Source organism: Coptis chinensis, chromosome 8, assembly GCF_015680905.1.
Source record: "Coptis chinensis isolate HL-2020 chromosome 8, ASM1568090v1, whole genome shotgun sequence".
In the NCBI taxonomy this organism is placed as follows: Eukaryota; Viridiplantae; Streptophyta; class Magnoliopsida; order Ranunculales; family Ranunculaceae; genus Coptis; species Coptis chinensis.
This window is the reverse complement of record NC_141463.1, coordinates 4,094,057-4,119,065: the sequence shown is the minus strand read 5'-3', so window position 1 is coordinate 4,119,065 and position 25,009 is coordinate 4,094,057. Positions and strand designations below refer to the sequence as shown.

Sequence of the window (25,009 nt, the reverse complement as noted above, 5' to 3'; positions counted from 1 at the left end):
TCAGATAAGGGGGAGTACACACTCAGAGACACATATGAGAGTGTAAGAGAGACAAAGAGACCGAATACATGGCATAGCATCATCTGGTTTCTCACAGACTCGAGGCACTCGTTTACACTTGGCTAACTCGAAAGTGAAGGATTAAAGACTCTAGAAAAGATGAAGGAGTGGAATATAGTACAAGATGATAATTGTGTTATCCGGTGGGAGAGAAACAGAGACAAGAAGACACTTATTCTTTGATTGTAACTACTCAAAGTTTATATGACAATATGTACTCAAGTTTGCGGGTTATCAAAGGGCTTAGAGCCGCTTCATGGCAACTGGAAATCGCATGGGTACAACAGGTGGCAAAGGAAAAGGCTATAAGCAAGACGCAGTTCGGTTATTGTTTACTGGCTTCATATACAAAGTGTGGCAAGAACGAAATTAGAGAATTTTTCAGCAAAAAGAAAAAGTGGCAGAGCATGTGGGGAATGAGATCATAAGGGATGTAAGGACCAAGCTATAGTCACTCAAAACTGAAATGGAGGAGGGCCCCAAGCGGAACAGCTTCATGAAGAGATGGAACATTCAAGTGGGAACGAGGAAAAAAAAGGTAAAACACTGTTGTTGGGAGAGAGCTGGAGCAGGCATATACAACTTGAATACGGATGGCATACTCAAAGGAAGTCAAGGAGGATGGGCAGAAGTGTTTCGAGATGTGAATGGGGGTTGTGGTTGCAAAGCAAAGACATGGTAAAGCAAACTATGATTCAATAGACTTGATTGAATTGCAAGGGATTGAACAAGGGCTGAGACTTGGATTGCGAAAAGGTTATCAAAGAATGAGGGCGCAAACAGACTCGACTTGTGTAACAGCTTACATGAAGAATGAAGGGCAGCACCCTTAGCGGGCACATCACATGATGAAAGAGATACATGACATGATAAAACAGCTAAAAGATTTTTCCATTATGCATGTATTTAGAGAAACAAATAAACTAACAGATATACTAGCATCTACCATACCTACTGTTAGTTATATATAATTTAATCTTAGTTCTTTTTCAGATGATGTAAAAAAGATTATATATGATGATGCCATGGGCAAAGAATATGTAAGAATGTAACCGAGCTATGATTTTATTATGAATAAAAAAGGGGTAAGAGACCTCTCAAAAACCCTACTTGCCATTCAAAAAAAAAAAAAAAAAAAACAAATTATAGATTTTAAGTGACTGAAAGTTTGGAAATTTATTCTTGATAAATGAAATCAAAGTTGTTGACCATATCGATAATTGTAATCTCCCATTGTAGTCATGTAGTGTACTGCAATACTGTAGTGCTATTAGCGAAAAAAAAAAGGCAGTGCGGTAGTGTATTTTTGGGTACTTGAAAGCAAGGCCCAAAATATCGCCGATATATCCGATATATCTTAGTAAATTGGTACACCGATATCGATATTTTCGACATATATCCATCGAATATTGAACCCTTTTTTCCGATATATATCGGAATTTCTGATATGAAACTTTATATCGCCGATATAATCGATATTTCCGATATAATTGATATATATCGGTTGACTTTTTTTACCATTTTTTAATATAAATCCGATATTTTCAATATATTTTCGATATGTTTCTGATATTTCCGATATTATATTTTCGATATATCCGATATTTTAAATAGTTTGGACTAGTCACAAAAAAAAATGGATATATCCGATATATATCCGTTTTTGGGTACACCGATATATGAACCGATATCGAAATTTTAGGCCTTGCTTGAAAGTGTGAAACAGTACATTGGTCATTAGTCATCACGCCGCTTCTACTCAATGCAAGGGCTGGTTGCCTGGCTTGGGACTGAAAAGCTCCTACCATTTTATTAAATAAGTGAAAATAAACTTACAAGATCACAAAAAATGAAAACAGAAAATGGCAGATACGACTACAATAATCTAAAGCATAACAGTTAGATCAAGAAGGGTTCCGTTTACAGAACAATTCATCATTTTCTCTGTTTCCTATAGAACTAAGGTCTGTAGTAGACTTTAGATTTGCCGCAGCCTGTTATAGATAATGGCAGCTTGCCAACTTTGTTCACACCTTCTTCAAACACCACACCCATCCCCATAAAGAGATGGGCTTCTATGTGGCAATGGAAAGCCCAAACACCCGGATTGTTGGCCCGAAACCTCAAGGCAGTCCAAGCATAAGGATGAACTGGGACTGTGTTCTTCATAATTGGATCTATCAGATTGTATTTCTTTGGATCATTATTTGGATCAAACTTCCCTTTTCCATAGCCTAATACCCAAAATCATGCCCATGGAGATGCCATGGATGTGTCTCACTATTATTTGGAGTCATTGTGTTTGCGTTTTGTAGAATAATGTCCACTGTAGAATTGAACTGCAACTTATATATCGAGTTGCTAGTAGTTGCATTTGCATTGTCCTGTTTCTTAAAGATGTCATAGTTCACCAAGTCATATTTCTGTGGAGGCGGCTTCTGATCAAAGACATTACCTAACTTGTCCTTAAGCGCAATCAAGTATGGCGTGCTCGGAAGAGTAAAGGAAACATTATTAACAGCCCAATGAAGATAACCGTCTATCTGATTTTGTGTGTTGAGGAGAATAATCACCCTATCAGAACTTCGAGGAGGAGGATGAATGTAACCTTGGCGTGCCTTAATTGCAATGCTCTGTGCCAAACGATAATCACTGTCATTCCATAAAGGCCCAGTTGTTGGCATTGTAGGAGGCAGTTTTTGAGGATCGTTTTGATAGTAATTGAAAATGGCTAAGCCAGTTGGAGTCTGAGGTTTGCGGCTAACAACATTGGAGGTAGCCCAGTAATTCCTCGAAGAGTCTTGATCTGCTTTTACCAAAACTGAATAAGTCTCACCAGAGTAAATGTTTAAGTTCTTAATGATGAATGGCTCCACATAGTTCCCGTCAGACTCTACCACTGTCATATTATGGCCCTGTAACAAGGCACATTTTTTTTATTGATTCAGATTAGTAACTGCCACATAATATAGAGTTATACACATAATATTATGGCCCTGTAACAAGGCACATTTTTTTTATTGATTCAGATTAGTAACCGCCACATAATATAGAGTTATACACATATATAAAATGGTTGGTGGTGAAGTACCTCTATCTCGAAATTGAATGCTGATAAGGATGTCAAGCTAGAAATCCTTAACCGGTAAACTTTTCCTGGTACCACTGTCAGTACGTAAGGAGAACATTCAGGGTTCGACGTGTTACAAAGCCCAGGAACTATGGCTAGAGAATTCAGAGTAGAACAATTGAATGTTCCTCTTCCTTGTATAAGAAGTGACTGAAAAACAAGATATAACCAGTAAATTAACATACTGTAGTTAGTAGACCTCATGCATTTGCTCAAGCAATAAGTCAAAGATCTTAACATGTTTATTGGGAAGAAACTTTATTTACCTGAGGCTCTCCTATCCAACCAAAGGGTTTAGAGGACAGGCCGATTGCTTGTTCAGTGCTGCTTTTATGGTACCAGTCAGTAAGAATTATACTTTGGTCATAGTCGTATGCGAAAGGTTCTGTGATTCCATCAGGAACCGATACTTGTATTGAGCCATATAAGCCATCTGTCCTTTGCATTCCATAGTGTCCATGGTACAAATAAGTCCCGGCCTGCGTTATTTTCATCCAAAGAAGTCCCAGACTAAATTAAATTAGTCATACAAATATGCATTACTGATTCCTCACAGTACAACTGTAAGCATAAAACGTCTCTCCACAAGCTACCTATAAGGTTATTGAAATATTTAGTATAAATCTTACCTTGTCAACTACAAATTTATAAGTGAAAGTTTCTCCAGGCAAAATCGGACATTGAGTTACTCCTGCAGTTCCATCGCTCCAAGGGGTACCGATCTATTATATTTGGATCACAAACTAATCAATATTGCGAAACACCATATATCACGAACAGATAAGTACTAATAATTAAATAACAAGTATAGAGTATTTATAACAACCATTTATATATACCTGTCGAATTCCATGCCAATGGATTGCAACATTCTCGACAAATAAACTGTTCTTTAGCTCAACAATTATTGTATCACCTTGTTGTGCTAAAATCGTTGGTCCTGGTGTTCTTCCGTTGATTGTTATCACCTGCCTCTGGTAACAATCAGGAGACTTGAACTCATTTTAACTTCCCATTCATAACGACGAATCCCAGCCTCGGCACGTTGAAGAGCTAAAAGAGAGACAATGATATAGCTCGAGAACAGTAACATAAGTGGAGCTTTGAACAAATACATGACTGGTCTGAAATTCATTTGTGCTTCATTTATATATATTTATAGTATGTGTAATGTGTTGGAGGTTCTTTGATAGAGAGTTGAAATCATGCAAGTGTTAAAAAAAAGTCATCTTGAAAATGTCAAACACAAAATGAGAAACTAGGCAGAGGTTTGACACTAGTGTAGGTAAGAACTCGTGTAATTAAGATCAGTTTGTTTAATTTTGGGAGAATGGATTATCCTCTTGAAAGTCTCAAAGTCGTATATCTAATCTAACATTGAAGTCGTTGTTAGCTTTTGGTAATACAAAAATAGAATCAGTACAGTACATACATACACCACGTTCCTATTCCCTGTTCTTACAAGCAGTTCACTGCACTATGTTGATACTTGATACTATCACCTTTATCAAAATTCTTTTGGTTCCAAACTTCTATTTGGGGGTTGTTGTTAATAATTTAATATGATAGTCTACCTGGTAAAAGACTTTTTGTTCCAAACTAGCTAGTATGTCTAAACTTTTCTTCAAATTCAGGTCAAGTCTGCTAGCTTACATATTCTGTTAAGTTTTGATAGAAAGATCGATTAAGTCTAGAGAACTTATACTGTTTCATCATCCAACACAATTTTTAGGTGAGTTAGCTTCGTAAAACGCAGAACAATCATACAAACAAGCTAGTATCCTGGAGGCGACATACATAATCAAAATGCTACCGCCTCTTGCAACAACACAGTTCCTTGCGCCACATGTTACCAGCGAGTGGTAATTTAAGATCAATTCTTGGTGGTACATACAAATAATATAATTAGAAGATAACTGCTTATTCTTCCGGGAAAAAATACAATTGTTCATGAATTTATAAAGTGTATTATATTAAAAAAAATTGCTCTCCCCAAGTGGAAGGTACTAAAAGAAATATTGTGATTGATGGAGTATTCGAGTTTTTATATACATTATTCTGTCATATTTGATTGGTCGTTTTGGCTTGTGTTGAACAAATTTTGAGAGAAATATCTGAGAAACAATTCTCATAACTGAGGAATGAAGTAACACAAATTAATAGCTTAAGGCCGCAAACCGGAACCCATCAAGTCCATTTCAAACTGGAAAAATTGGAGTGGTTATACTTGAAAGTTGAAATAAAGGAAACCTCAATGAAGGTTATTCAACTTTGTTTCCCCAAATCTTTCTCTGTCTGATCACAAGATGTGTATGCAGAATTGTTATCATCAAGTGTTAATAAAATACAGTGACACGTTACCAAAATGTAAGATCATATGCTACTTCTTAAGTATTAACCTCACTTTCAGTATACAATCCTCACTCTTTCCTTTTAGACTTTTAGAGTAGTCTTCCTATTAATACTGTCCTACATTCAAAGTGCCATGCATGGACTTTGGTAAGCTTTAAACAATTTAGTGAAAGAGCAATTCAATATTGTTTAACAGGCATACCACGACGGCACGACCCAAAGATAAGGATAGCTAGCAATATTGTCCTGCCTTGGATTGGTCACTTGTTAAATGTGCAGTGAGAAACCAATAAAATAAAATTTAAAAACTGCGCCTTCCCTGAGCTAGGTGGTCGATCTGCGTGCAACTAATCGACCGAGTCGTTCTTGAATTTTTTTTTTCTTGTTAATATTGACTTCATACTTTAATGTTTCACTACTTACTTGAAATTGACGGCAACCTCATGTGTGGAGGCAAGTCTCGTCATATGTTGTCGTTCAGCCGGTTGAGGTATGCTGGCATGCGTATGCATCGTTCTTATGCTGAAATGTACTTGCCTTGGCAGATATTGTTTTAAGAATGTGGTATTAATAATTTGTCTCATTTAAAATAAGGCTAGTACAATCGGAACACTTCGACTTTTACTTCCGCAAAATTGGCATAAGGCATGTGGAATTGGATCGAATCCCCGTTTACTAGAATTACGTATTCATTAAAACTCTAATGAATAATAAAGTAGGACGAAATTGATCCATGCGACCATGCCTCTATATTACTTTCTTCAAGTTTCTAAGTACTGCTTGCTCTCTCAAATACTATTGCGCATTGCGCAAGGGTTACGAAATATGACCAATCTGACCATCTGATACTGCACTCTCTTCACCCTAAAGTCGATGTTATCTTCCAGCAGTACTGGTGATGGTGAAAGTTTTACTCTGTCCATAGCTTTCCTTGCCTGAAACAAGAAATTTAAGTAATGTTTATCAAGCTAGGTCTTTTTTTCATATCAGAAACAAACCCTTAGCATCACCAATAAATTTCATACGAAAAATGCATCAACCAATATACTAATTAAATGAAGGAAGCTTCTTTTTTTTTTTACAGAAGATACAAACCTGTGAAATTGAAGCTTGTTCCGGCCAATAACAACCTCTAGGTACTGAAGAAAACGAAAGCATGAAATTGAAGATTGTTTCGGCCATTGATAACATTAGAGAGAGAAAGAGGGATGATTAAAAATTTGAACACCTGAAACTAATAACATAGAATTTGAGGGAGATAATTTGATTTGAAGAGAGAGAGTACTTGATTTAAGAACAGACAGCAACGTTCGCTTTGTATAATTTCTTCAAAGTTCATTCTTTTTCTCCATATCTTCAAAGTTCGTCTTCTGATTCGATTAGAGAATGAAATGAGGTTAGTGGGAGCGAGAGAGAGAGATACTTGGAAGGAATGAATCGCCTCTTGGGTTCAACTTTATAACTTCTTCCGATAGCTGTTGAACCATCACGACTGACTCATCATTTTTCTTAATGTTTATCAAGCTAGGTTATTTTTTTTTTGTTTTTTGGTAAAGGTCGGGGTGGGGCAAGAAGAATAAGGCGGTTAGGTTACCCTTACCGGAGGATTGGGTTGTTTTTTTATTTCATAATTACTAAAATAACCCATGCGTAATAACGGGCGTAGAATTGAAATAACGGATGTAGTTTTATTTTATTTTTTTCGAACACAATTTTGACTTATATTAAATTAGAGAGAACACCCAATTCATGGTTATTTTGGTAAGAATGCAAGTAATTACTTTTTAAGTATGAACTATTTTAAAAACTTTGCTGACGTGGCCCACTGTGAGTATCTTGGAAGAACCAATAGGTAGGATGACGTTCATGTTGGATCTATTTTTTTTTAAGAAAACACTATTTAGCAATTTTAAGTTGATTTACAACAGTTTGGGCTCGAGCTTGAAAGTGAGTTTTTTTTAAATCAATGTTCTAGTATTGTTCCTCTATTTATATTGTATTTATTTTTTTTATTTAGTTCGTTTCATAGTTATTTACAATTTATAAATAGGGAAAGAAGAAGAAGAAGAACGAGGAGGTAATAAAAGCAATACTAGACTGTGAAATCAGAATGAATGTAGCTTTTCTCTTCTATATTTTTGTGTGATTCTTTGCATCTGATTGCCCATCGGGGAGATATTTTTGTGTGATTTTTTTGCATCTGATTGTCATATCATTTTATGACATCGGGGAAGTTGTGATATGAGTACGGAATCCCCTAAGGTTGGTAAAGATTCATTTTCCGTAGTACGTAGGAGGTGAAGTGTTAGCTCTTTGGTCCTTCCCAACTACATAAACCTTGTCACCGCACCTCTTGGGAATAACCCAATACAACTCCCCATCATCGCCATATAATTCTTTGCATTTGATTGCCATATAATTTTATGACATGGGGGGATATTTTTGTGTGATTTTTTGCATCTGATTGTCATATCATTTTATGACATCGGGGAAGTTGTGATATGAGTACGGAATCCTCACTGCTAAGGTTGGTAAAGATTCATTTTCCGTAGTACGTAGGAGGTGAAGTGTTAGCTCTTTGGTCCTTCCCAACTACATAAACCTTATCACCACTTGGGAATAACCCAATACATACAACTCCCCATCATCGCCATATAGAGCTTATCCCAAATGGTGAGAAGAGCTTTTGTAAACTGTTTTTAATTTCCTCACCTTTCAATGAAATGTCAATGTCTAGCTTGAGTCGTTACGTTTGTATTGATGTTTGTGAGTGTGTGTCATTGTCTTTCAAGCAATGAGATATCGCTTTAGTATATGTATATTATTATCAAGAACTAAATACAGACTTTTAATCTAAGTAAGCCAATAAACTCTAGGATTATTTGAATGTCCTTGCATAATTTTTTTTTCTTTTTTTTTGGTGACTAAAGTGCTCATTTTGGAAGGACTTCCTTTTCCATTATGTTGCAGAAAGTTGAGATGTTGTAGAAAGTTGAGATGTTCATTCTTATTTGATGCAGGAGCTTAACATGCTTCCTATTGGAGATTGACCAAGCACTTGCCAATGTAGAATACGTAGCTTGAAGCTTTGTGCTTCATAGCATTTGGGAGAAGTTCAAAGTGTTGTACTAAAGAGGAGGACATCTCACATGCGTCATAGCATTTGAAAGAATACCAAATGATACACTGAAGACATTGGTTTCATATATATTGCTTAGAACGTGTTATGACAATTTGTAGTAGACTTATTTTTTTATTATAAAATGTGTTGTGTCGTACATAAATGTAAAATATATATATATATTTTTTGCCTTTGGATAATGAACGTAAGATAATTCTTATGCAAGTTATTGTACTGTTTTATGTAATTTCGGTGGTACGTGTTTCTCATGTTTAGATTAGGAGATGGTGTTTAATTGCCTAATATTCTATAATTCTATTGCATGACTTTAGACATTTAAAGACTTTTGTTTAATCCAAAATTAACTATCTTGGAATCAAGAGAATAACCCATACAGTTTCATGTAGCAAGCAAAATCATTATCTCGGCTCTGATGCGCAAAGCGCGTGCATAATTGCTAGCAAAAGTTTAAGGGGATGTTCTCACCCCCTCTCATCTATACACTAACCCCAACAACAAAATATTACCCCTTGTGCCGCTCCCCAACCTCTACCACCACCATCACCGCTTTTTCTTTCCCTCTCTTTCATTCTTCATTCAATTTTCTCTTTCTTTTCCTTTTCCCACATCGCCGGTTTATGTTAAGATTAAAACTAAATGTGAGTTCATAACAAAAAAGACTAATGATAACCAAACTTTTGTTATAAAAATGATAACAAAAATCTCACATTTTTTAAAATAAAAAGCGTCCTCGCCCACATAACAAGAGTCTTGCTTCTCCGAGCTCTTCAATTAGATTTTGCGTATTCTTTGTTATCTCCACCTTTATCTCCTAATAAGACAAAACCTGCTGTTGTAATTCATATTCATGTTTACTGGCAGTTTCATGTTTATCAGCACTTACAGGTGTGTAATTATCCTGAGGACTACATACAATAGTGCCTAATAATTGCACTGACCTCTCCTAATATCTCTCCCTTGCTGCATCATCCCCAAGAACTGCCGAAATTTTCTTTCTTTAAGAACGATCTCCCATAGGATTCAGGGATCCAAGCTACCCCAACAACTTCTTTTATCTTTGTTCTTCTCTTGTATACTTTCAGTTTTGTTATATCTGTTCTTCTCTTGTATACTTTCAGTTCTATTCTGGTCAAACCTTTATCCTTATTCTCTTTCAATCCTTATTCTCCACATGCTTCCTTTACATTCTGAGTAATGACAGAGGATCGGAACACTAACTTCTGCTGCCTTGCTGGACCAAGCACATATGCGTGCATTTGTTGATCAATACCCATTGACTGACATGGTTGTCGAAGGAGCTAGCAAGCTCAAATGGTGAGGTAGGTAACTTTAATCATTTATTTTTTACATTTTAGAAATTGAAAAGGTTTGTTATGTTTTTATGATAATGTCTTAAAATCTTTGGGTGTATGCAATCCGCTTACTGAAGAAAAAGTCATGCTATCTAAAACCGAAGATGATTTCGGGAATAGAATAACTATTGACTTTGGGTTTCATTACTTGTCAAACAAGTTTAAGGCGTTGGGATCTAGTTATTACCCTTTTTGTCAGATTTACACTATGGGAACTAGTTCTTGGAGTCGTGTAACGAGTTTGCCAGTTCATGGATGTGGCTCTTTTGCTACATCGTCTGTTTGCTTTAATGGAACAATTTATTGGGATTGTACTACAAATATGTCAATCTCTTTTGACTTGGGGAATGAGAGTTTTGGAACAATTCAAGTCCCGAAAAGAGTTACACACTAGACGGATTTGATATCAAGTCGAGTCTGGTAGTACATCTCTTTGAATTAGAAGGGTGTTTGTGTTTGGCAGATTATCATCATCCTGTAGGTCTTCTGGATTTGTGGATGTAAAAAGACATGAACGATGACAACAGTTGGGTTATGATGACCACTCTTACTCCGCCTTAAGATTGAATTGTACCAAGCACACCACATAGGAATTATCGAAATGGAACAATATAAATAAAATGACCAAATGATACTCGATTTTAAGACTGCACGCGTGTTTATGAATTCAAATGTTAATCATCTTTATTTTATTTTTTTATTTTTTTATTTTTTATGAAATTTGAAGGAAAACACTTGTATATCTCTACCTTGTTAAGTTTCATATGTGAGTGTAGGATTTCACTGATATTTGGCCTAGCATTTAACTTATTTGGGCAAAGAGAGATGGTTTTGTAGGATTTTTTTATTACACTTCTCAGTTTTTCCTGTAAATGTAAACAAATACTTTAATAAAATTTTCTTTTCTTAATCTTAATAAAATAAAAAATAAAAAATAGGCACTCACGACAGGCACCCACCGTGGAAGACTCAATCTCACGGCAACTCAAAAACGTGGAAGACTGACTTAATTTCCTGGCACAAGGGTACCGTGGGTGTCTATTTTCCTACTGGAATTCCACGGCAGACAGATTCCACCAACAGAACAACACATGCGGCACAAGGGTGCCGCCAAATGACAACACTGACGGCAACAAACTGCTGTAGCTCATTTTTTACTCAAAAATTTCTTTACCCCTACTAGAATTCCACGGCAAACATATGCCGCCAACATACATAATAACACAAGGTAAAATGGTGCCACCAAAAGACAACGACCACGACATCCCACTGTCAAAGCTCCCTTTTTTCTTCTGCAGTTTTTTATCAAATAGCAAGTTCCTAATCCGAAAGACTTGAGGCTTTTTGATGAGTTTTCCCTAAGCAGAATAAGACCCCAACTTTTTAGAAGACATTCTTAAATTAAGAAGCTTCTCATTGGTTTATTCAATTAAGAGTTTGGATTAGAATTTTTCATGGCGGATTAGAATTTTTCATGTTTGGTATTTACACTTCAAACACTTTAAAAAGAATTGGACAATAGAACTATAGAAGTTTCTATTGGAAAATGGGAAATATCTAGCTACAGAAGCTTTGTTCCGTGGGAACCACTCTGTGGCGGCAAGAGCCTTCCCTGGAACCTCTCTGTGGCGAAAACTTTATGTCGTGGGAATCCAGAAGCTTTGATGGGTGGCGGCAAGAGACTTCCGTGAGAAACCCTCTGTGGCGGCAAGAGACTTCCGTGGGAACCCCTTTGTTGCGGCAAGAGACTTCCGTGGGAATCCAAAAGTTTTGATGGGTGGCGGCAAGAGGCTTCCGTGAGAACCCCTCTGTGGCGGCAAGAGCCTTCTGTGGGAACCCTTCTGTGGCAGCAAGAGACTTCTATGGGAACCTAGAAGCTTTGGTGGGTGGGGACAAGAGACTTCCGTGAGAAAGAGGCTTTTGTGGGAATCCAGAAGCTTTGATGGTTACTTCGATACTTTTGAAAGAGAGCATTCCGTGGGATTTTTTTTTAAAACTACTACGCGACGTTAATACTATAATTTTCTTTTGTTAAATTTGGAAATGGAGCATTCCATTTTTTCTTTATTTCTTTTCTCGATAATGAGTGTATTCTATTCTCCAAAGGAATCGAAATTTCAACAGAGTTTCTTCTGTATTTTCAACATTAAATTATAAAACATGTCATGCATGTAAAATCAAATATTACATTTTGCATATCAAGAACAAATTTTAGCAAAGTTTCATCTGTATTTTTAACATTAAATCATAAAACCTGTCATATGTACAAACAAGTTTTACAAATATTTGAAGAGCCCAAGTTTTGTCCACCATTACATATTATACAACACTAGAACTATTTCTTTCTACTACCGGCCTCGACTTCGACTTCGACCTCGACCTCGCCCTCGCCCTTGAGTTGGATATGGACCTAGATTTGTAGTCTTTCTTTTCTTCACATTTATAGGACCGCCATCATCCGAATCAACCACAACACAACCTTCATTCTCAGGACGTACCACCAACCAGATCTATAAATGCAGAAGACACAAAAGAACCATCAACCGGATCTTTACATGTAGAAGAACCATCAACCGGATGTTTGGATGCAGAGGCGCAAAAGAACCATCAACTGGATCTTTGGATGCAGAAGACGCAGAAGAACCATCAACCAGATCTTTGGATGCAGAAGATGCAGAATAATCACCAACCGAAAGTATTTGGTAAGCTTCGGTTATTTCCGCAATAGCCCAAGCACTGCAATGGGCACTTCCCCATCTATCACAGTCTTCAAAATGCTCTTTGCTTTTGATATGCATGCGAGAAATCTGCAATTTCATCAATTCATATACTTTAGAAAAAAAATCACGACAAAAATAGGAACTAAAAGTTAGCATATATTTCTCAAAACACAAAAAGCTAAAAGTTGTCCATAAGCCAACTTCCATAAAACAATATGAAACTTTCTTTAAATTCAAATTTATCTCTATAACTCACAATTGTGTGGGGACAAATTATATTAGAATCTAGACTCGAAACATTACAGTTCCTGTTTAGATTTCCAAAGTGGATTCCCACTCAAAAAATCTTCATAACACGATTGAACTTAAGACAAAATCTGATTTTTTTTGGCCAACCACCCTAAACAAAAATAAACATATCTTTCTCAATATAGCTTGGAAAGAGACAAATCCAATTGGGTCTGAAACTAGACTTATAGAACTACAACTTACATTATGACATTGAAAGCAAATTGTTATCCAGAAAACCACAGACATTGACGGAACCTGCTAGGCAGTCAGGAAAAGCACTAGTTGTTCACCACTCTGAACTAAAACAGTCAGAACTTTCTCTCTGTAGCTTAGATCAGAGCAAACCAAAATGGATATGAAACTACACTTGAAACTCTATAGCTTCTATTCAGACCAATACAACAGATTCCGTAGAACAAATTTAGATAAGTCAACTAAACAAAGAACATGGATAGGAAAATCCTAGTTACTGTACATGTACTAAAATAGTTGCGCATCTTTCCTATATATGTATTGGATTGAAAAAAATCCAATTGGGTATTAAAGTTGAGTAAGAACTCTACAACTTCTATTTGAACCTCAGACCTTGGTTCCTACTCATAAATCCACACAAGATAGGGCGTAACAGGCCGCAAAATGAGAGACAAACAAAACTAACTCATTCTATTTATCATAACATCAAACTCTCCAAACCCAAGTTCCTAAATTTTTAGCAAATAAAACAAAAGAATCCACTCATCTGAATCGAGTTTCGCCGAAACCGATTTGGCAAGCAAGCAAGAATAATATACACCCAAACTGACATGGTCCATTACTACTTGATTGCATTCACATGTTAAGCAAACACAAAAACGAAATTGCACACCAAGCACATATCGAGGTAAAAAAAAAGTTACAACACATACCAACCCATTATAGGTAGGTCGAGCAACCACCGAAGAGCGTTTGAACAATCCAGAGCACCTAACAGGATTTTCAACACAAGGGTGGCTAAATTTGTAATACCACTCGATATATTCGGGATCACAATCTGAAGAATCAACAGCAATCATTTCAAGCATTGTCTCGTTTAAGATATGGTTAAGCCACTATGACCACTTATGCCCCTGAATGTTTTGGTAAATGATTTTGTAATTTCGAGGAGTTCTCGTGTCAAGCTCCGATATAAGCGGTTCGAGTGGAATACCTTGAACCCTACCAAATTGGCACAATACCCGATCTAGGTGATAAGCCACCAAATCATCAAGACAACAAAGGTATCCACTGAAGATTGAAACCTCATCAAAAGAAAAAAAAAAAAATCGCATGTCTCTATAAGGATCTCACGTTACCTACAAAAGAAAATCACAATTGAAATTTAAAAGAGCACAACTATACAATCCAACATGATTTTTAATATATATATAGGTGTGGTTGGAGAAAAAGTTGAGAGAGAAAAAAAAAGTCACGTGAATTTGTTTGGTCCGTAAGTTTCTTATTCTCTCTCCTCTCTCTCCACTTTATTAATTTTGTTTGTTCTCTCTTTCTCTCTCTCTCTACAACTAGTGCAACTTGGTTTATTTGAAGAGTACTTGTTAATTGTGCGATTGGAATGTCAGGAGATTGCTAAAGTTCAAGCGGTAATGTATCAACAATTAAAACAAGAGCAGGCCGAGTCTTTAATGTTTGTAGGCAATGAGCCAAAAACATTGTGCACTATCACAATAATTAGAACAAATGCACAAACCAATTTATTTGGTAGAACAAGTATTAGTTAAATAATCCTTACTTATTGATGTTGGTGATGAAAACAAATCCTTACACATTATATTCTAAGATTCTTCACAATTCTAATTGTGGTTCTTGGTTCAGAATTGATCAGTCCAAAGGCAATTGCCAACTTTTCGCTATGTTGGTAAAGTGCACTCTCTTTTTCCTCCTCCCCTAAATCGAGAAACACCTCTGATGTATCTGGCACATAACGAGAATGGCCTATCTCCAGCTACAAACTTGTGAATGGCTCCACTCATTTCTATTGAACTACAACCGGGGGTCTTTTTTATTCCCTTGTCCATCATCATTAATTTTTTGTATGCTACGGACGTCATGCCATTTGTTGCAAGCTGCATATATATTAGAGTATTAGACACCAGTACATAAATAGCTCCATTTTCAGGTTCTAACTCAAGAAGGCACTTAGTTGCCATTTCAGCGAGATCAGCATCCTTGTGAACTCTACAACCCCCGAGAAGAGCTCCCCAAACAATAGAGTTTGGGTTAATTGGCATGTTTCTTATCATAGTTCGACACATTGGGCTCTATATTATGATTGGTAATCATCTTTACGAAGAAATCTCTTCCCTCATCCACCATTCCTGCATGAGTGCATGCACAGAGAACACCAATGTAGGTTACCTCATCAGGTGCTACTGACGCTCTAAGCATCTTATTAAATAGATCTAAAGCTTCTTCTCCACAGCCATTAAAAGCAAGGCCATGAATCATACTAGTCTACGAAAATTTATCTCTTTAAGGCATCTCTTCGAATATTTCTAGAGCACCTTCTGTATTCCCGCATTTAAAATACATGTCTATCAGGGCATTTCTAACAAAGACATCCTTCTTAATCTTGTTCTTCTCAATATAAATTCGAATACATTCTCCTACTTCAAGTCCTCCAAGTTGTGCACAAGCAATGAGTATGCTGACCATTGTGAACTCATCAGGTCTAATATTAGCACCTTGCATCTCACGGAATATCTCTAACTATAGTGGCACGATGTAGAAAGATTGGACTAAGTCCGTGATGTAGGGGATAGGAGGCAACATAAGTAAAGACAAGGAGGAGCAGCAAATCGAGACCGCGGAACCCTAGTCCACGGGGTGGCAGGTGTACGGTCAGCAGGAGGGTCGTAGGATGACAAGACAGATGAGCGGACCAGATGAGAGGGAAGAGAATATAAAAAGGAGAAGATGAGGAGAAAAAGGGAGGCCGCTAGGGTAAAGAGTGAAGAGAGGAACAGTGAGAAAGGAAGAAAGAAAGAGAAAAAGAGAGGCTTGTGTAATAGAGGGTTTTAGGGACTATACATTTGGCGCCGTCTGTGGGGACTAGAGAAAAACAACTTAGAAATGGCACCAAAGAGAGTAGTGGGTAGGCCAAAGAAGGTTAGGGTTCATGAGCCAACGCCGGAAGTGGTGATTGAGGAGGGGGAAGAGCTAGAAGAAGGGCGAGCAGCGGAAGAAAATCGTCTGATGCGAGAAGAGATCGAGAGGCTGAGAGAGGAAAACAATGAGTTGTGAAGAGAGAGAGAAAAGACGGAGGAGGAGGCAGGGGAAGAGCTAAATGAGTGGTCTGAAAATGAAGGGTCTAAAGACGAGGAGGAGCCCGAACCGAACCTAGTAGAAAACCCGTTAGCGGGATTAACAATGGAGCAAGTCCAAGAAATGATAGATAATGATAGGGAGGCCAACCAGCTGCAGACGAAGGAGCGTGGGGTAGCAGCCAGCCAGGTAGTGGCTGGGTTGAATCTCAACCCGTTAGCAGCCGACATATGGGGGTCAGAGGTTCCAAAGCGGTTCGCCCAGCCGAGGTTCGAGAGGTACGACGACAAAGGAGATCTAGCGGACCACATTCATCATTTTAGGTAGCAGATGCCACTCTGGCAGGAGTCTCGGTATGATGGTCTGTGATGTATGATGTTCCCGGCTAGCCTTAAAGGAGGGGCGTCGGATTGGTATTACAGATGACCAGCGGGGAGCATCAAGAATTTCCAGGAGTTGGAGCAGGCGTTCATAGATCACTTCATACATCAGAAAAAGAGGGTGGTTAACATCGCGACTCTGTTCAATGTGCGACAAAGGTCCGTGGAATCAGTTAGGGAGTTTCTGTGTCGGTTCAAGGCAGAGACACTGAAAGTGGAAAATCTGGATGAGAGGACAGCGGTAATAGCATTTGAGAGGGGCTTGCGTCTGGGGACCGGAGTTCACCAGTCCGTAGCAAAGAATGAGATAGCGACTTTACATGAGCTGTATCCGCGAGTGGAAAAGTATATTAGATATGAAGACTCTATGCAGAAGGATTCCAAGAGGTCAGGGAAGGCTGTGTTGTCTTTGGAGAAGGAACGGGAACAACAGAAAGCGGGGACGTCGGAAAAAGAAAGGGGGAGATACCGCGGATCGGAGCGCGAGCGGAGGGAAGCCGGGAAGGAATCCGAAGGGAGTACAGGGAGAGGAAGCCATACCGCGAGATGGAGCAGACTCCATTGAACAAACCGCTCAGTGAGATCTTGCCCTTAATAAAGGGTCTACCAGGGTATGAAGGACCGTGAAGCATGCCAATGGAGATACCTAAGAATCCCCTTTGTGCATACCATCAGATAAGGAATCATGAGACGAATGACTGTTACGCTCTAAAGTGGTTAGTTCAGAGGATGGTGGAAAAAGGGAGGATGGGAGAATTTGTGAGAGACGGCCGGAATGAAAAGCGAGTGCCGCAGCAGGGAAGAATACTGGGAACTATCAATGTGATTTACAGCGGGAATGAAGTTATGAGTCATAATGCCCATAGAGACAAGGTACGGCGGACTGCAAGCATCCAGCAAATCAATGAGAGAACAAATAGGCCACGAGCAAAGAGAGGTCGTGGTGGCAGAAAAGGATAAAATCGTGTTTAGCAGCGCGGACTTACGGGCAGTGAACTCACCACATGAAGACGCGTTGGTCATTACAGTGGTAATGGGAAACTACATGGTGAAAAGGGTGTTGATCGATTGTGGAAGTGCGGTGGATCTGTTGTTCAGAGGTGCCTTGGAAAAAATGGGAGTTGATCCTAAGCAGCTGCGTCCTTCGCGAACTAATTTGTATGGATTCAACGGGAGTATGACAAAGCCCATGGGGAAACTCTTATTGCCCGTGACAGCAGGGCCAGTGACAGTCTTCGCCCATTTTATGGTAGTAGATTCAGCTTCGCAATATAATGCAATCTTGGGAAGGCAGTGGATTCATGAGATGAAGGCGGTCCCATCAACATATTATCAGGTGATACGATTCCCAACACCTACCGGCATGTACGAGGTCTACGGTGATCAGGTAACGGCTAAAAACAGTCATAAGGGAACCGTGAAACGGTTGATCGGCGGATCGGAAAGAGAGACTTCCAATCCTAGGAAGAGGCTGGCATAGCAATTACAGTGCACCTCGGGGGAGGGGGAGGATGAGACATCGGCGGATCCAAAGACGCTTGATGAAATAGAGGTGGTGAATATTGGGATAGGGGAAGAGGAGAAGCTCATGTCGATAGGATCTAGTTTGCCCGAGGAGTAGAGGGTAAGTTGATACAGTTCTTGTCAGATAATAGAGATATTTTCGTATGGACGATAAAGGAGGTTACTGGGTTGGACCCAGAGTTCGCATGTCACCACTTACATATAAGAGAGGACGCCAAACCAGTGAGACAAAAGATGTGCAGTATCATGCCAAAATACGCTGAGGGGGATTCGGGAAGAGATCACTAGATTGAAAGGGGCGGGGATAATCCGAGAGGTGGAGTTCACAGACTGGTTATCTAACATAGTCGTGGTACCAAAAAAGAATGGAAAAGTACGTATGTGCATTGGGGCGACTAGAGGTAATTTTTTTTTACAGGTGTGAATTTTTGGCTATATCGATCCAAAGAATGCCTAAATTCTCGCCTAGGATTCGGGTAGTGATCAAGTCAGTAGACGTGTGAACTTCTCTATTCGGAAAAACTACTCCTCAAATTCATTACTCACATATCACACATTTTTAGGCTATTTAGTTAGATTATCACAGGATATAGAAATTAAGTTGTCTAACCGTGGGTCCCAGAAACTTGCTGTTATATACATTTAATGATAGTTAGTGCATGAATGCTCATGAAAAGATGTAAAAATTATTGCATATATATTAACTTAAGTTTCTAAGAACAAGTCCTAATTTTAATGCTAGGGTGAGATTTCTAAATATTTTTCATCACAGAAAAAGAAACGAGACTTTGTCACTAAATTTACTTAGTTAGACATAAAATAAACTATATACAACCTATAATTGCTTAATTTTTGCGAAAGGTTCTAACCACCCCCAACAAGTCAGATGTTGTCTCTTATATAAAGAGGACTAAGGCAAAACTCTAACTCTGCTACCTCTCCCATTAGTTATTTAATTTAGTCTAAACCTAGTTTTATGTTTTAGTAGCCTAGCCATCATTAATTCAATTCAAGTTAATTTCAATACAAGTATTCTTTTAATTATGTCTTATTATTATTATTATTATTATTATTATTATTTATTTCATGATAGTCTAATGAAACATAGTCAAACCTCCATTAGAGGGGTTTGATTGAAGTTGTGATGAACACTAGATGTGTTAGTATATAATAGTAGTATTAAAAAGCTTCAATTCTATAGGGTAGTTCATTCACCATGAGAATGGGTTTCAATTTTCTCTTATGGATGCTAATTATTAGTTGGTTAGAGATGCCATGAATAATTAGGGATAAAAAGACCTAACCTTTATGTTAAACCTCGTGTGAAACATAAAGATTAAGGTTTCAACAAACTCTATACTAGCATGTTAGAGATTAATCAATGTGGATTTCAAATCTCCCTAATTCCTTCTTTATATACCACATCTTACAATTTATTTGCCATTCTATAATTTTAGAATAAATAAAAAGTAATTTTAATTCTATCAAATGGCATCGCTGCCATCTTAGTTGTCATTAGAATCTATTTTTATTAGCTTTTTCAAATCTACAATTAGCCCAAAACACTCACCCACCCTATTGTTTGTGTTTCTAATTGTGTTTTCTGTTTTCGAAAAAGAGAATTTTGCTCCTAGAAGTCTATTGGAAATTTTTGAAGCTGTAACTTGTAGTGCGCTCGCGCCCTATTTACACTATTTCAGAGCGCACCCGCGCCTTTTCTTTCAGTAAGCTAATTTCATGTTTTATTTCTAATTTTCAAGCCCAACCTATTAAGAAACCGCGCGAAAGTCTGTTTCTTTAAAAATTCAGAGCGCGCCCGCGCCCTTGTTGCTTTATATTTGAGCACGCCCACGCCCACGCCCCTCTGAAGAAAAGCTCGATATACACAGGTTAGTTACATGTCCTCTTTTTGTTGGGAATTATTGTTTCTTTAGTGTTCCAAGCATCCATAGGACAAGTAGGTTCGTATTAAAGACGTTATTCATAAGCGTAGCAAGGAGGCATTCAGGTTCTCCTTCTTTCACTCCTCGTCTTTTCTGTCAGAGGAGTTTAAATTCTAGTATATCAGGTTGTTATTTGACTGATGTTAGTGTTTATTTCATATTGGACTTAGCCTTGCATGAGATTAAGGTCTGGTAAGAGAAAACCATCTAACGTTATCTATCGTAAACGTCAACGCACACGCCTATCTAGAATATCATACACTACACCTACATCAATGATTGAAGAAGTAGAGACTCCTCTCTCTGATTTTTATAAAGCCCTAAACGATGACCCTAAGTCTTGCATCATTCTTGTAGACCTAGTAGGAGATTTTCGAATTCCCCCAAATATTTTTAATTTGTTACCCGTTTTTCATGGTTTAGACCACGAAAAGCCTTATCAGCATATACATAGAATAGAACAAGTTGTCACTAGATTTCATCATCCTAGCGTAGGTTTTGAACAAATTAAACTGAGGGTGTTTTCTTTCACCCTAGCCGATAGGACGGCGTCTTGGTTAACTACCCAAACGCCTAATTCCGTGGACTCATGGGCCAAACTTGTTCAATTGTTCATGGAACAATTTTACCCACCACTGAAGACAGATGAAATTATTCAAAAGATTCATTTCTTCCGCCAGAACCCTTATAAATCCTTTTTAGAGGCCTGGAACCGGTATACTAATCTTCTTATAGAGTGTCCACATCATACCCTTACGAAAGACACACTTGTTCGTGCCTTTTTCAAGGTGCTTTCACATCATCATAAGGAGGTTCTTGATATAATGAATGGGGGTAGTTTTCTTAATAAAGGAGCCTCAGAGGTTTATAGGTTTTTAGAAGATCAATCTAAGTGTAATAATAACTGGGGGGGGGGGGGTAACGACATCCCCCATTCTGCTAATTCTTCTTCCACAGCCAAGGCTACCAGTATGTTTAAGGTTAAACCTGATCCCGAGCTTAGAACTCTAATCGAATCTCTCATAAAAAAGGTAGAAGCCATTTCTATTCAATATAAGCCTACTCCTATCATGAACATAAACTCTTTTCCATGTAATTTATGTTTCAGTCTTGAGCATACCGACTCCTATTGTCCTCTTGTCTATGAACAATTATCACAACCACCTGCACAGCTATATAATGTTTGCTTAGTTAATAGCCTTCCTAACACACCTTGGAGACAAAACCCCAACTTTAGTTGGTGTAATAATCAACCAGTTACACCTCCGGGGTTTAATAATCAAAATATTAGGCCAGCAAATAACTACAACCCAGCTCTACCAAGACAAGTACAAGGACCAAGTAATTATAATAATTACAATAATTATAATAATAATAATAGAGGTATCGTCCCGATTAATAAAAACTATCATAACCCACCCGTTAATAATCAACGTGAGATAGTTCCTGTCACACCACCTGTGGCCACTACACCTTCACAACCGGATCATTTCGATGTCTACAACAATAGATTCTACAATCCATTCAACAATCCATACAACAATTAACCCAAGATAAAGCCCAACCAAAAGGTATGTTTCGAGGTCAAACTATGCCTAATCCTAAAATGCCAAACACAGCCTTTGAAGTAACCGGTAATACTAGTAACGAACATTTAAACATAGGTGAGTTAAATGTCATCACCACTCTCCGTTCTGGCAGAGTAGTTGATAACGCCGTAACTATGCCTGTTGATACACCACCAGTGGTCATTGCAAATGAAAAACATGAAAATTTACTAGATACCAAATTAGAAACTGAATATCTTACCACTGTAGAGGCACTAGTTAAACCACAACCCAAGAAAAAAGCGACCAAGGATAAAAATCCTATTGACCCATATGCTAAATATAACAACCGTTTCCCCAGAGACCAGCCATGTTAAAAAGAATACAAAATTTGATGAGATTAGGGAAGTTTTTAAAAATCTAACAATAAACCTACCTTTTCTTGAAGCTATTAAAAAATTACCATAACATGCTAAGTTTCAAAAAGAGTTGTGCACTACTAGGTGGAAAACAAACATTCCAAAAGATGTCTTTTTAACTGATAGTTTCTCACTCTATCTGAACATAATGGAATCATTAAGTACAAGGACTCTGGTCGTCCTAATGTACAATGCACCTTAGGGGATACTCACACGACAACTGCTCTATTAGACCTGGGGGAGAGTGTTAACTTACTCTCTTATTATTTATATAAACAAATAGATCTACAAGAGATGCAACGAACTAAAATGATGTTGCAATTAGCTGACCATTCTATTAAGTATCCTAAGGGTGCTGTTGAAAATATGCTGGTTAAAGTTTAAGATTTTTACTACCCAGCTGACTTCGTTATCCTCAACACAGAAGTCGCTAATGACTCTGTTCCTATCATCTTAGGGCATCCCTTCTTGGCAAGTGCCAAAGTGCTCATAAACTACCGCGATGGTTCAATGTTCATGTCCTTTGGACACCTTTCTGTTGAGGTGAATGTTTTCAAAATGATGCAACAGTTACCTGATATGATTATCGAAGGAGAAGTTAGCATGATCGAGAGCTTAGCTCAAGATTATTTCAACAACACGTTTCCAAAGAATCAGATGCATCAATTCCTTTTCTTCAAAAGTTCTGACTTTGACAATGACTCCCTGGACGTAGATGAAATCGAGGAAGATTTCTTTCGACTCTTTTGCAACTCTTCTTTGCCACCTCGTGAGTCCCCCCCTATCAACATCCATTCACCCACCTTACATCCTAGTGTCACTCATTCACCTTCCATCACCAATATTCCCCACCTTCCACCTTGAGTTTGCACCCTCTTGCTTCTCCTGTGCTTCATGATTTTTAAACCCTCCTGATAGAGAAATAATACCTAAGGACAAGCCACCTTACCCTTTAATTTTCAGATGTGTGATTATACCAACCCACGCCACCAATGAGTTTTGTGCTAAACCCACATTCTCATTTTTTTCATTCCTTCCTTCTAAAACTTATCCATATCCCACATATCTTCCACAACCACCCATTTTTTCACAATCATTCACTTTGCCACCCTTTCATTGGAGAAAAAAGAAGAAATTGCATGCTAGGTTAGGTTCTAGATCCATCAGTATTCACTCTCATTCTGCTATGCCATGTCATAGGAAATCTTGGTGCCTAATTCTGTTTGGGTTTGCCGTCCGTGTTAATTATTTATGGACAGACCCGCAACTCTTTAGATTGTTGATATATGATAAACTGCATGTTAATACATGTTTTAGATAAAGTCTCGAGTATCTGACTAGAAAAGACTTATTTTATTCTTCGGTGTACTCCATTCCAATTTTATATTATGGGAGAGCACCATTAAGGTAACCATACCCTCTCTTTAGAGTGTGTGGCTGTAAGTACCGGATCCTAAGTCTACATTTAACGTAATTCACGTTTTCCACTCTTGCATGTTTTCTCATTTTTGAGTCGTGTTTCTCTATGGAGTGAATTACGTCCTTATTACTTTATTGTTTCTTTTATATAAAACCTTACTCATAAAAAGAAAAAATATATTAAAATCCGATAAACATTAGTCTAGTAAGTCTCGGGAATCTGACTGTAAAAGACCCATGTTTTAAAACAAATTTTCTAAACCCTGTTTTTAAAAATTTGTTTGGGGGTGGGGTGTTTGGTCTTTCCATTCTTGATCACTCAACTTCCTATTCTGGCCTATCCTCATCTTGTGGCTAGTTCCTTTGTATTATTATTTTAAAGAAATTTCTCTGTTTTAGTAGAATTTTTATTCCCAGTTGTTTAGTTATATTGGATTATGTAAGTTGGCTGTTATTTGAATTTTAAGTTGGTTTAATTTTTGTCCAAGCATGCTATCTATTTTTCATGAATCCCACCCTTCCGACTTGTTTGGAGGTGATATTATTTGCTTAACATTGTATTTTACCATATCCACATATTTTTGGAATTAATGTTGCAATGTTTAAGAAATATAGTTTATGTGAGCATCCTATAAATATGGTGTAGCTAGAATTAGCTATTGTTATTTGGTGCAACCTCAAGGTTTGGAAGCATTAAGTTTGCTATTTTGATTCCATGCTTAAAACCATATCGAATTGGTGCTGAGTTTGCTCTCGGCTGTTTCTATTTTGGTTTTAGAAGCCCTTTTCTTATTCAATCTCTTTCCTTATAAATTAGGGAACCTTGGGGACCTTTATTTAAGAAACTAGTGCTCTATAAATACATGGCACGCCATGTACTTCACTCTGCACCTCTCAAATTCATATCGCAAGCCTTGCTCAGAGTGCGCACGCCCTTATTTGGCATTAACACAAAGCGCGCCCGCACTGTAATTCCAGTATCGCAGATTTTCCTTTTGTCAGAAAAGAGCACGCCCGCACTGTAATTCCAATATTGTAGATTTTCCTTTTGTCAGAAGAGAGCGCGCCCGCCCTCTGACATAAGCCATTCTGAGTGTGCCCACGCCCGATACTTCAACATACCTCCAGTTCTTTTTTTTTTATAGGGTTTTCTGCAGTCACTTCTAGGAGTTGATTAGTGTGTTTGTTTGCTATGAAATCTCCTCAAATCATACCGGAGCAGTCCTTTGAAGAATTGCTCGAGAGTGACACATATGGGTACTGGTTCCGCAACTTGATTGTGAAGTCAGGATGGCAGCCTCTAATGGTAAGCGTTGATGAATCTTATTCTCCTACACTTACTGCTTATTTCTATGATAATTATAGGTTCTTTTATAGACCAGATAAACAAGTGTTCTCTATCACCATTGATGATGTCACTATAAATTTAA

The 25,009-nt window shown here is 37.9% G+C and overlaps 1 protein-coding gene, 2 long non-coding RNA genes and 1 pseudogene across 7 annotated transcripts in view; 1 reads left to right on the top strand and 3 right to left on the bottom strand.

Moving 5' to 3' along the window:
• Window positions 1-1,816: 1,816 nt before the first annotated feature.
• LOC147479416 (L-ascorbate oxidase-like) lies at window positions 1,817-4,298 on the bottom strand (annotated as a pseudogene).
• A 2,017-nt stretch (window positions 4,299-6,315) lies between these two features.
• Window positions 6,316-25,009, bottom strand: part of LOC147479408 (protein DETOXIFICATION 16-like) — an 89,468-nt gene continuing 70,774 nt past the window's right edge. For 3 of the 5 annotated variants that reach the window (XM_086576452.1, XM_086576449.1, XM_086576447.1), the window contains exon 9: window positions 6,316-6,477. In XM_086576452.1, the coding sequence (XP_086432578.1) occupies window positions 6,331-6,477 (147 nt within the window). In that variant the 3' untranslated portion in view covers window positions 6,316-6,330. The remainder of the gene's footprint in view (window positions 6,478-25,009) is intronic. The other 2 variants (XR_015203993.1, XR_015203992.1) reach the window with 2 other exon arrangements.
• LOC147479415 (uncharacterized) lies at window positions 9,126-12,213 on the top strand. The gene is made up of 2 exons (XR_015204652.1): window positions 9,126-10,003; window positions 10,975-12,213. It is a non-coding gene; the product is annotated as an uncharacterized LOC147479415 (long non-coding RNA).
• On the bottom strand, window positions 10,721-14,499 carry LOC147479414 (uncharacterized). The gene is made up of 2 exons (XR_015204651.1): window positions 13,953-14,499; window positions 10,721-12,843 (listed from the first exon to the last, which is right to left on the bottom strand). It is a non-coding gene; the product is annotated as an uncharacterized LOC147479414 (long non-coding RNA).